This window comes from Aspergillus glaucus (genome assembly GCF_001890805.1).
Source record: "Aspergillus glaucus CBS 516.65 unplaced genomic scaffold ASPGLscaffold_8, whole genome shotgun sequence".
Taxonomy (NCBI): domain Eukaryota; kingdom Fungi; phylum Ascomycota; class Eurotiomycetes; order Eurotiales; family Aspergillaceae; genus Aspergillus; species Aspergillus glaucus.
This window is the reverse complement of record NW_019170460.1, coordinates 96,049-108,908: the sequence shown is the minus strand read 5'-3', so window position 1 is coordinate 108,908 and position 12,860 is coordinate 96,049. Positions and strand designations below refer to the sequence as shown.

The window sequence follows — 12,860 nt, the reverse complement described above, 5'->3', positions numbered from 1 at the left end:
ATGGGGGGGAGAAGATGGAGGAGGAAGAAGGAAGTATGTGTGAGGCGAACAAACGAAGGGATGATGCAGCGAGACACCGACAGTAGACCGACAGAGAGACAGCTGGAGGAGGCTGGGCCCGTGCAGCAGCAGGAGCAGCAGCAGCAAACGCAGGAGATCCGATAAGCGTGGATGTAAGTGTGTATCTGTATCTGTATGTATGGAGAGCGGTATGTGGATGTGTCTCTTTTTTAGAACACAGAACAGTAGACAGAAGTTTGATGGAAAAAAAAAAACCGTGGAATGAACCGTGGTAGATATAAGAAAGAGAACTGCGAGCGGAGCGATCGACCCAGACAGCGGGAAGAACGGTAGAGCCACAACAATTGATAGTAACAATAATTCAAGAAATGAAATAATTAGGAAAGAAATAAATAACAATTCAAAAAAAAAAAAAAAAAAAAAAAGAGCCACTTGTTCAGATGGGGATGGCGGTGATGGCAGTCTGGAGGGCAACATGCAATGGAATCATCACCGAACAACGCAGTAATGAAGAAAGGGATGAAGATATTTTGGGATACCGCTTGATTGAGTTTGCTATGTGCGTCTGCTGCTTGTCTTTGTCTCTTGTCTGCTGTCTGCCGTTCTGCTGTTCTGCTGTCTCTGTCGGTTGTCTTCTGCCGTTGTTCGGAAGAGATTATTGTGGATAGACTCGATGCAGCAAGGCGCGACGCGAAAAAGAAACAATCATAACAATCATCATCAAACTTACCTGCACGTTAATTCTATTCCAACCAAGGATCCTTGAAGGAATCGAATAAAAAATGTACGAAGATAGAAAGAATATATGTAAGTAAGAAAAAGAGAAAGAGAAGAAAAGAAGTGATGCCCTCTCAGCCCGGTCAGAGCGGTCTTTTTCACTGGCAGAGAAGACAGCGGGCGGTGGACAAGACTCTAAACCCAACAGAGGAGGAGCTGCCATCAGATACTAGTGCCAGTGCCACTCTCCGGGACTAGAATAATAATAATAATAATAATAATAATAATAATAATTAGAAGTGGATTTTCAACCATTCTTCGGAAAGACAGGGAAGAACTAGCAAAGCTGTCGAACTAGAATTCACGCACTGTCCCCGCAGGTCACCGCTAGACGCTTACAGAGAGTCCTTTTCTCTTCATACGGAGTACAGACAAATACAGATACATACTCGATTGACAGAAGCAAGGACCATACAGGGGTTGAATTTGTCAGATCACCTGTAAGTAATTCGATCGACCTGAGCTGCCGGGATGATGCTAGTCCCAGTCCTGGGTACTACGCGCAGCTGCCCGATGCATAACGGCCATTACTGTACATAGATACAAGTGCTCTTGTATTGTATGTACTAGTACTAGTATACTCCCATCTCTGCTAGTACATACTCCGTACTCTATAGACTACTCAATACTACTCCGTATGTACAAGTACAAGTACAGAGACATGATAGTAGATCTACGATCCATTAGCGCCCGCGTATTACCGTACCATACTGTCGCACAGACATGAGAAGTCTGACAGGGATTCAGAGAACCAGTGGCTCAGAACTCACCACGATACGGGCACCCTGGGATCGCCAGTCCAAGTAATTATATTGAATCTTCCATCTGGCAAGAAAGCAAGGGATATTATTTCACCGCTCTCCTCCCTCCCCCGTCGCACAATTGAAACCACCCTATCCCTGCTCCCGCTGGTTCTTCTGATAGGTCTGTTAACCGGCTGACCGGTTCTAACCCCTTGCGTGGGGACAACGCATCTTCCACTATCTGTTCTTAACCATTTATCAGGATATTGGCCCCGTAGTAATTGACCGTTATACCGTTCATATACAAGTACTTGTAGAATACTACTACTCCGTACATACTCTACGTACATACTTATGTACTCTGTAAGTAGAGATGTAGCATCACGGCCCGACACCCGCCGGCTACGCATAGCAGATCAGCGGGCCAGCCATGGCCAGCCAAATTTCAGGCGTTGCGGCGACCAATCAAATCCCCGAATCAAAGAGGGGAAATCCTTGGCGCTGATGGGCTCCACCTCATCACAGGATCGGCGCCTGCAGTGTTACTTACAGTACCGGTACACTGTCTGTACTTACATACACCGTACAGGTTCATGCAAGTCGGGTATTTATGGGTGATCCTCCGCCAATCAGGTTATACCCTGACTCGGGCATCCATGACTGACTCTCTGTACAGAGGACTTTGTAAAGATTCTATGATTCTGTACTCTGTACAAGTACAAAACAAAACAGTACGGCTGTACCTGCAGCTGCCACGGCTCTATCCGTGGTGCATAACACTGGCTGTTTCCAGATTCTCTCAAATGCAGTTGTGTGACCCTTTACCTCACATGCATAGTACCTACATTTCTACCTGTTTTATCTCCTGGATATATAAACACCTAACAAGCAATGGTCAGGTCATGAATCGCCAATTCATTGTAGTACGGAGTACTTTACCACCCCTCTGACTCTGTACGGTAAGGCAATACAGTGTAACAGTCAGGTGACGCGGCATGACTGGCGGTGGACGCGACCACGTCAGAAGCGAGTGAGTTGTCATCCCTCTCTTTCCCCCTCCCCTCCTCCACCATCCCTCCTTGCTTGGACTTTTCTTGTTCATGTTCTGGACTGTCCACTTTTCACTGTACAAGTAGATTACTACTATTAATGCATACACCCGCTGCATATGCGAGTCTTGCCGCCAGATCATCAATCCATCCATCGTCCCATCTCCCCCTCCATCTCCATCTCCATCTGATCTGATCCAATGCCGGTGTGTGAAATGGATTGCATATCGCTTGACATCTGTCAGCCATCGTGACGTAGCAACCACTATGTACGGAGTACTTCTCTGGAGGGGAGGTATACCCCGTGCCATACTTTAGATTCACCGTATTTCTGCCTTGCTGCATGCAGTACACTCTGTCATCGGGCCTCTACATTATTAGTATTGCACTGGGGATTTACTCGGGCGAGTAGTCCGGAGTATCCGGGGTTGGCCGGAGTAGAGAAGTCCTCCGAGGGTTGTTATTAGTTAGTAGTTATTCATTTATGCGCCTGACTAATTCTGTATAAGTGTAGACGGGCAGATGCATACCGGCATCACTGCAAGCAGTCGATCTATATCACTTGACTTATACATGAAACCGATCTCGCATTCATTTAAGCAAGTATAAGCTAGATACCCTGTTCGTTACTGAAAAAGGAAATAAGCAACAGCGAGCATGAGAAATCCCTATTTGGTTAGCTGCATATATCTGACGGGAAGCATGGTACGGGGTACTTACAAGGTTAGAATCCCGGATTGAGCCGTAGATAGATTTTGCTGAGGACGTCTAATCTGGTTAGTGGATGATATAATGGAGGATGAGTGCATGCATACCGTTTCATCGTCATTGTCGTCTTCATGTTTATGATGTTCGTGATCATGCTCATTCTCATCCCCGACACCAAGAGGACCAGCATCAGCACAAGACTCCGTATTGCTATACCCTGCAAGCTCGATATAGCACTTTCCATCCAGATATAACGGTTCCTCTAAACATTGTTAGCATCCATACTATATATATCTACCTCCGTATGCGGAGCCCGGAGACATACCAACAACCCTAAGCTTCTCTCCCGGATTCCGAATTACTCGAATCCCATGTTTTGGCGTCAACGTATTCTCACAGTCCATTACCTTTCCTCCATCATCAGACTCTATTGATTCGATCCAGATATCGATGTGGTGTTGCTTTTTATTCCAGTTCGTGGCTGCTTTGTTAGCATGCACTTGTATTGCATTTGCATGTATATACATGGGAAGGGCAACATACTGCACGTTGCGCATGTATCCTCAATCCGTACATATCTCTGAATATACGGCAGATAAGCAATCTCGCATTTATCAAACTCACCCGGTGCACTTGCAGCCGTTAGAGGGTTGTCGTATGTTCCGTTTCCTACATGCACCTGTTAACTCATACTCATGGATAGTGGGGAAAGAAGTGCTTACCGCCAGCTTTATTACCCCGTCCACAGTCATATGCTATCTCCGCGCTAGGTGGATCATTATCAGGCCATCCGTAGAAGGTAAGTGTCACTTGGGAGACGGTGGAGCAGGATGTTGGTGTAGCTGTAGCTTGGGTTGAGAGGGCGAGGGCGGCGGTTGTCATTATGGATTTGGGTTTCATGTTGGTGTTTTTGTATTTGTTGTAGATGTGGGAAATGTGGATCAGCTAGTGAAGAGCCAGGTCTGTTCCTGGATATGGATACTAGGCAGTCATGAGTATAGGCTACAGTCCTTCCGTTCTTGTCCCGCTCCGCTCCGCTGCCTGTCTACGAGCATTATGTTGCTAGACTCGTAATGATTACTCCTACTTTCGTTGTTATATATAGATATAGAGGGCATACACAGCTCATCATTAAGCAATCATATACCATGAATTTAGGTGCAATGACATACTGTACTCTGGAATGACTAACACTAACCCAAAACAGAAAAACATCAACATTCCACCCATGGTTCTCTTTTCACCTTCACCTCACCTCATTCATCCACAATCAACCTCAACACACACAACTACCACTACAAACCACGGCCCGCAATGTCAACCCCGAAACAATCACAACCAAAAAACCACCAAATCTTCGACCCCTGGTCCTCCGCCTCAACAGGCCACCAACGTGCCGATGGACCCACGCTCTCGCACACCATCGTTTGGCGAGATTCGAGGACGGAAAAGTTACGAAGGCAATTCGTTTTTGGGGATTGTAATGCTGACTATGATGGACAGGGGAGGGGGGAGTGGGTGGTGCTGAACAAGGAGGAGAAGAGGGGGAAGGAAGGGAGGGATATTAGGGATTTTATGGGTGATGTGCAGAAGAGGAAGAGGGATGGTTTATGTGAGATGGGTGGGAAGTCGAAGTGTCTTCGAGGGGATATGTCCAATACATCCACGCATATGCCTGCGCCAACGCCAACGCCTACATCTGCATGTACAAGTACATCTACACACGACGCGAACCGGGATATATCTGTTACAATTGCACATACGGATACAGATACAGATACAGGCACACCTACAGCTACAGCTACACATGCAAATGCAGCCACACCTGCGCCCGCATCAACACCTGCATCCACCACCCCGACATCCAAAAAGATACTCGCCGGAACAACAATCTACCTCAACGGCTCGACAATGCCGCTCATTTCAGACCATAAACTTAAACACCTTCTCGTGTCTCACGGCGCAAAGCTCTCGCTCGTCTTCGCTCGCTCAGTCACGCATGTTATCATTGGAAAACCAAACACTGGTGCGAATAAAGGAGCTGGTGCGGGATTGGCGGCGGGAAAGTTGCAAAAGGAGATTGAGAGGTGTGGAAGGGGGGTAAAGGTTGTGGGGGTTGAGTGGTAGTTATCCTCTGTCTTATTTGGAATGGGTGGATGCTAACTCTGACAGGGCAATCGAGAGTATCAAAGCGGAAAAACATCTATCTGAAACGAAGTTTGCCATAAGGTTGGGCAAACAGCCTTCTGTTCTTGGAATGCTGAGATGATTCTATTTTATTCTATCGTGATACCCTCATATACACATTAACGTATTATATACAGCATGACATGATCGGCTTAACGTGACCATCATCAATCATTATTCATATAGCAATCAATAGTCCTCGCGACGCCATCCACCCCGTCCGCGACTGGATACATCTGATCCCACAGGACTATACGGAGACCGCAGCTCAACCCGCATATGCGAATCACCTCCTGCCGCGACGAACGGGCTCTCAGACGGAACTGGAGGCAATGGGTTCGCTCTTTGCGATGGTGACTGCGTTGGAACAGCCTCAGATTGTGGTAACGTGCTATACGATGGCGGCTGCGAACAAGACAACGGATAAACCGCATTCCCTTCAAACGGAGCCCCCAGCGCAGTTGAAACCGTCGACACAGAGACCTGATGCTGTTTCGGCTTTGGACTCTGATAAATCCTCGTCGCCTCGTCAAGCGACTGATGGAGGCGATCCATCATCGCCTGACCACCGCCTAGACTGGAGCCACTAGAGGACACCGATTCTGTCCGCGCTAGACGCTCGTTCAGTTCGTCGTCTTCAGGACGGTGTGAGTCGCCGCCAAGGACAAGACCGAGACGTTCCTCTTCTGTGGCGGTTTTAAGAGCTTCTTTTTCGGCAGAGGTTGGTGTTGAGCGGAGGATGCCGTGTGCTGGGCTGGAGGGGCGGGATTTGAGGCGGTTTAGGACGGTGTTGAATGAGAATTGGCGTTTTCCGCCGCTGTACACCGGTTTTGGTGTTGTTTGTGGGGTAGGACTGCGTGTGTAGGCGAAGTCGGTGGTATCTGGTGGCATTGTTCCGTTGTTATCGTTGATCGGACGCCATTGGGGATGGAGAAGACTGGATGCTCGTGATCGGATTCCGTCGATGAAGCTGCGGTTAGGTCTGTCTGCGTCTTGGCCCTGTTCTTCTTCTGGAATGTATGACATTCCTAACGGCGGGAGCGAGTTCTTAGCTGAGCCTGGCGTATGTGACCTCGCGTCACCCAGGACAGTTTTCCTCCGTCTCAGGCCATCCCATTCAACAGTCTCATTCTCTCCCAGAGGCTTGAGATCTTCATTTCTCTCTCTGAGATACCGCCTGAGTTCCTCTTCCTCCCCTTTCCGTCTTGTACTAGACAACTGTCGTACAATAGCAGCAGCGCCGCGAATCGAATCGGCCTTGGGCTCCGTCTCACTCTCCTCCTGTGTGGCTACTTCACGCACCTGATCGAGATCGCCCTTGAAGACAGCCGCGTCTGGAACGTCCTTGGCCGATTTCGATAGTTGCAGGAGGACGACACCCGCGCATATCTGCAGAAAACCCATGACGACTGTTGCAATTTCTTTGCCGGTGCCTTGGAAGCCCTGGAAAAGGACGGCGGAGGTAGCAATTGTGCAGGTAGTAAAAAAGACGTAGTAAGTCGGGGTGACAAGGGCGGCGTTGAAGATGTTCAATGCTTTCTGTCAGATTGTCAGCTTGCCTGTCACAGAAGCCGAAGTTCAGCTGGGTTGTGCAACATACATTCAGGTAGATGATTTCAGTCAGCAACGTCGCAATGACAAACACCAGCAACACATATAAAAACCACTCCTTGAACTGCGACTTGCCATTGATCTGCGCCAGAATCGCAGACCCCAGTCCCTGCGTCGCAACCACACTCAACCCCCCGATCAGACTGCAAATGCTGATATACACAAACATATTCTTCTTCCCCCACCGTGGACCAGCCCAGAATGCTGTAAATGCACAGCCAAGGACAATCACACCCGCATAGGACAGAAACCCAGGCGTGATCACATATTTCTTCATATCCTGAATATCACTAACAGACGACTGCTCCGGCGCATTCATCGCAATCACCACCGAACCCACAATACACGAGAAACAACCCACCTTCCCAACAAAACTCAACCTCTCCTTCAAGAATATCGCAGACAATATCGTAGTCACCACAACCGCAAGCGCACCCAACGGCGTAACAAGTATAGCGTCAACAAACGCATACGCAACAAAATTGCATATCTCCCCAACAATCATCAACGTCATCCCAGTCCACCACCAGAAATTGCGTAGATAGCCATATCCCTCGCCTGCTTCTTCGTTGTATTTCGCGTTCGCTTTTAGAAGTCCGATTTTCTTGATCACGAAGGAAACGCCGATGAAGAGGCCTGATGCGATGGCGAGGGAGATGCCGATTGCTTTGTAGGTGGGTGGGCGGCCGGAGGAGTCGTCTCGGGGGAGGATTGAGGGATCCATGTTGGTCTCGGGGCCTTGCTATTCTTTGATGTTCACTGTCCAGCAGTGAGAGTGAGCAGAGGAACGACACTTGCGGTCGGCAAGCCGTCCTCCGTCTTGGAGTAGCTCGGTCAATGTCAATAGGATATTGAACGGAGGAAGTCAATCGGCGATAACATGAAAACAAAAACAAACGGATCGGATTGAGGATCGGATGTGAGTATGCGACACTGTCTGAGGATACGATGGATGCGATGCGATGCGATGCGAGAAGCCGTCGACGGGACAACGTAGCGTCAGGAACCAATGCAAGGCAACAAAACAGAAGTGGAGAGTGGAAAATGGTAGAATGAGAGTAAGAATAAGAAATCAGAGCAACGAGAGAAGAAAAGAAAAAAAGAAAAACTCAGGAGAACACACAACAAAGAAATGACCGAATAGGAAATGTTGAGGCAGTAAAAACAATGAGGCTGGGCCACCCAGCAACGAGAGCGACGGATTGACAGATGATCGCAATCAAGCACGAGATAACGAGATAACCTAATCTTGATTCTTTGCATTCCGATGACTGACATGCACTCTATTAAATTTACGCTATGGATATAATTACATGCGACTCTTCTCTCCAGCTGCTCCCTGCCCTTTAGGAACTTTCTTTTCAACCCCGAGTGTCTCCAAATCTTTCTTTTTGTAATAATGCGGCGCAACCTCTACCAGCCACTCTGACTGCAACGGCATATTACTCCTCATGTACTCCTTACTCGTCAAGACCAGTTCAAAGTAAATAACCCATCTCGGGTTCACCTCGAACAGCGTACTACTAGGATGCAGATACACAGTCTGTCCGTTCTTGACAGTCCGGTAGCTATCACCTCCACGCTGCAATCTTGCCGCGTTCGGGAAGAACCCAGATGTAATGGCTTTCTGGATGGGCATAATGTTGGACGCTCCGCAGGTGCTGACATTGACTTCGACACGGTCGCATAGTTTGGCGAGTTGGTCGCGCACGTCGCGCGCGCGGGTGAGGGAGCGTTGTTGCAAAAAGTTTTCGCGCGCCCAGACGTAGCTGAAATCGCTGTCGACCCATTGGTTCCACACGTTGAGAAGGGTGAGGTGGTCGCCGCCATCCTTGATAGTGAAGCGGTTGCGCGCGCTGTCGGCGTGGATTTTCTTGTCCTTGGGACGGAAGAAGAGCGCGCTGCCTTCGCCAAGCATTGAGACGATGGAGAGGACTTCTTCGACGCAGCCATATTGGTCTGCGGCGAGGATTGCTTTGGCAAGCATTGGGTCGGTGGGAAATTCGGCCATTTGGCGTCCAATCTTTGTCAATTCACCGCGGTCGTTCAGGGAGCCCAGTGCGTAGAGCTGTTCCAGTGCGCGGATGATTGTCTCTGCTGGTGGAGGGTCCATGAAATCGAAGTCTAGCAGCTGGTCGATACCGAGCGACTTGAGCATCAGAATCACGCTGGTCAGATTCGTCCGCTGGATTTCAGGTGTTGTGCTCTCTTCCAGTTCGTTATGGTACGCCCACTTGGTATACAAGCGGAAGCATTTGCCTGGTCCAACACGACCAGCACGACCAGCTCTCTGGTTGGCAGATGCCCGTGAGCACGGCGCCACCACCAGACTCTCCATACCCGTTCGAGGGTTGAACACATTCTCCTTCACGAAACCCGGATCGATGACATAAACAATACCGTCAATCGTCAAACTCGTTTCCGCAATGTTCGTGGCCAACACGACCTTCCGCGCCCCCGGCGGAGTCGGCTCGAAGATCTTTGTCTGCAGCTCGGACGGCAGATTTGCATAAATCGGGCAGATGATCATTTCAGGTATTTTACTCCCTAGTTTTCGCGCCGTTTCTGATAAACTCTGCTCGGCTGCCTCGATTTCTTCTTGGCCCGTCAGGAACACCAGAACATCACCAGGCCCCTGCGTGACGTGGATCTGGAACACCGTCGTGATAGCCGCAGCCAAGAAGTTCGCTTCTGGTTGCGACGTGTAGTGAATGTCGACGGGATACCGTCGTCCGGGGATGTTGAAGATGGGCGCATCGTCGAAGTATTTCTGGAACTTTTGCGCATCCATTGTCGCAGAAGAGATGAGAAGTCTCAAGTCAGGTCGCGCTTTCGCAATATCCTTCAGAAGACCACAGGCAATGTCCGTCGGGACCGTCCGCTCGTGCGCCTCGTCAATCATCAGCGCGGAATACTGACCAAGGTCCGGCTCTGTCAGCAGCTCTCGTAAGAGCATACCATCCGTCATGTACTTGAGGGTCGTCTTGTCGCTGGTGTTATCCTCGAACCGGATAGCATAGCCAACCTCGTTACCTATTTTCACGCCCATTTCCTCCGCCACACGCGATGCAACACTCATCGCAGCCACTCGCCGGGGCTGCGTGCAACCAATCTTCATCCCGTTCTGCGTATACCCTGCCTCGTGCAGATACTGCGGGATCTGGGTCGTCTTCCCGGAACCGGTTTCACCAACGATAATAAGGACTTGATGCTCCTGAACAGCCTGGATAATCTGATCTCGGAACTGGTAGATAGGGAGACTTTTCCGGGTCTCCTCGATCGACGCCGCTTTCTGCTCCGCAGCGTTGAGCTTCTCCTGGAACATGCGCTCCTCGCCTGTCATGGGCTTCTGGGTGCCCTCGAGCTTAGTGTCTGTGACGAAGTTGATCTGCTGGGTATCATCAAAGACGTATTCGTAGTTTCCCTCGTCGACAAATTCTGGTTTCTTGATCTGCGCCTTGGCCTTGGCCGTCTGCTCCATCTCCCACTCCTCATGCTCCGTAATGAACCGTTCGTGGCCCATTTCATCGCGATCAACGTACCGTTTGTACAGTGCGTCTTCCTTCTTCTTGCGGTCGATCTTGCCCTTCTCCGTAATGTAGTCTTCTGGCATCATGTAGCCATCGCGGTAGTCGTCAATTCGTAATCGTTCCTCGGCGATCTGGAGCACTTCGCGGTTTCTGGCGAATTCTTCCTTCTCCTTGCGCGTCAGGCTCGGGTTCTCTCGTAGTTCTTGTGTCTCCTCCACAACCTGTCTCCGCAGCAGCGCCAGCCGTTCAGTCTCTCGCTTCTTCAAGTACTCCTGTCGCGAACGCATTCTCAGTTCCGGCATCGCAGACGCCCTCGAAGAAGCATCATCAGCCAACGCCCGTCGACGCGCCGCTTCACCAGACCTCGTCCGATCCTCAACGATCTTCTTTGATTTACTATCATCCTTGCTAGCCAGACGTTTCGCAAACTCATCCCGCTCCTGCAAATCTCGCTGCCGCTGCACCTCTTGCTTCGCCTGGGTGTCCAAATCCGCAGGCGCATTCGACTGAGGCGACGCAGACCCATCCTCCAACCGTGTACGCTTCGCAGGCGACTCCTCGAATTCCTCAGCCTCCTCCTCATACAGCTCTTCCTCGGGGATCTCCTCATCGCCCCAACGACCCTCGAAATCATCCACATCCCGTCTGCGCAGTTTCTTGGACCGGCGATCCCGCCCGTCCCCCCCACTGCGCTCTCGTTTCCGACTCTCATCCTTCTCCAATCTGCTCCCGCTCCGTCCTTCATCCATATCCTCCTTCCCTCGACTCCGACCCTCTTTCTCCCTCCTTCTCCGTCTCTCTTTCTCCCGGTCCGCTTCAACATTCACCGGCCCCAATGACCCCGGATCGGCCATATCCTCACCCATATCCACAAGCCTGTACTTCTTCGACGATACATCCTTTTCCTTCGCCGCTGGTTCTGGTGCCGCTGCACTCTTCGTAGAAGTATTCGTCCGCGCAAACAACTCGTGACAAAATGCGCCGACGTCGTCGGGACTGCCGTCGAGGAACGGGACGAGTTTGTCCTGTAGTGAAGGGGCGGATTTGGCGGAGGATGCTGTCGCGAGTACGAAGTCGATGATTGTGGGTTCTGAGGCGCCGGTTAGGCGGAGGAGGGTGTCTGAGACGAAGGTTCTGTGGTCCATTTTGGTTGATTGCTTAGGGAGGTCGGGATGGGATCGGGATGTGTATGTGATGGATGTTACGGAAAGTTCGGCGTCAATTCATATAATGAAACTATTCGGTACAGTAAATATCAGTGATAGTCGTGAAACCACAGAAGAAAGCTAGATCGCAGCCAGAACGCGAATGAGGCTTGCGGCGTATTTCTGATCAGCGGTCAAATAGCTCTCGGGATAGCACCAATGCCCTCGTTTCAGGTGATCGAGATGGTCCAGCAAGAACAGAAATACAGAGCCAGTATTCTGTCGAGGAAAAAGGTATAGAAAAAGAAAAGGAACTGCCCTGGCTGCGCTGCGAATGGGAGAGGAAGTGTTGAAGTGTTTTGAGACTGGCGAAGCTCCGCGCCAAGACCGCGGCTGGTGGCAATTGACACCTCAATAACCAGGCGTTAAGTAGAGAGTAACCTCAGGCTACGAGTACAAGAGCTATTCATAAGCAAAAGAGATTTCATATCTATCGTGGCGGCGTTCACCAAATGCTTTCATGCAAGAGTTCTAAATAACAGACATTATCCTGTTCTCAAGCCCGCTTGATCACAAGGCTGTTCGCTGATGGTAGGAAAAATACAAGAGAAAAGAAAAGGGAAATCTCGGTCGAGAAACATAGGGACACAGATAGAGAGAAAAGAAATCAAAGAAAATGGGGAATCTTCGAAATAAGCAGAATACAAGCAATATGAGAGCAGCCAGTCCCATCCAGAGGTCGGTTACCTAGCCCTGTCCAAGCTGAAGAAACCGAAAATGTAAACAAGAAATGAAGATGGAATCAAATCAACAAAGTCGAGGTAATCAATGGGAAGCACTCCTCCACTCAGGGATCATCAAAGAATCCCAACCCGCACATAGAACAATTGGTATATTTGGAAAAAGACATGGCATCAATGGCAACAAAGGAAAGATAGAAAGGAGCGAGCGAATATCCTCACGTAACTCCGGAACTGCCCGTAAAATCGTTAATCAGGTCAACATCATCCGAGTCGTGAGGGTGGTCAAATAAAATAAATAAGAATAATAATAATGATAAAAAAAAAAAAAAAAAAAAAAAAAAAAAAA

At 49.5% G+C, this 12,860-nt stretch overlaps 3 protein-coding genes across 3 annotated transcripts; 1 reads left to right on the top strand and 2 right to left on the bottom strand.

Annotated features, from left to right (window-relative positions):
- Positions 1-3,134: 3,134 nt before the first annotated feature.
- ASPGLDRAFT_147568 (uncharacterized protein) lies at positions 3,135-4,350 on the bottom strand. Its single transcript, XM_022541936.1, has 5 exons — positions 4,021-4,350; positions 3,824-3,967; positions 3,406-3,797; positions 3,311-3,358; positions 3,135-3,258 (listed from the first exon to the last, which is right to left on the bottom strand). The coding sequence occupies exons 1-3, from the start codon at positions 4,196-4,198 to the stop codon at positions 3,583-3,585; spliced, it is 537 nt and encodes a 178-aa protein (XP_022401656.1). The 5' UTR covers positions 4,199-4,350; the 3' UTR covers positions 3,135-3,258; positions 3,311-3,358; positions 3,406-3,582.
- Positions 4,351-4,612: 262 nt separating this feature from the next.
- On the top strand, positions 4,613-5,567 carry ASPGLDRAFT_34613 (uncharacterized protein; the record flags this gene model as incomplete). The annotated part of the gene is made up of 2 exons (XM_022544453.1): positions 4,613-5,421; positions 5,471-5,567. The coding sequence occupies 2 exons, from the start codon at positions 4,613-4,615 to the stop codon at positions 5,565-5,567; spliced, it is 906 nt and encodes a 301-aa protein (XP_022401655.1).
- Positions 5,568-6,190: 623 nt separating this feature from the next.
- ASPGLDRAFT_1400583 (DUF803 domain membrane protein) lies at positions 6,191-7,939 on the bottom strand. Its single transcript, XM_022541692.1, has 3 exons — positions 7,086-7,939; positions 6,558-7,024; positions 6,191-6,504 (listed from the first exon to the last, which is right to left on the bottom strand). Exons 1-3 carry the CDS (start codon positions 7,818-7,820, stop codon positions 6,462-6,464), a joined length of 1,245 nt encoding a protein of 414 aa, XP_022401654.1. The 5' UTR covers positions 7,821-7,939; the 3' UTR covers positions 6,191-6,461.
- Positions 7,940-12,860: the final 4,921 nt, after the last annotated feature.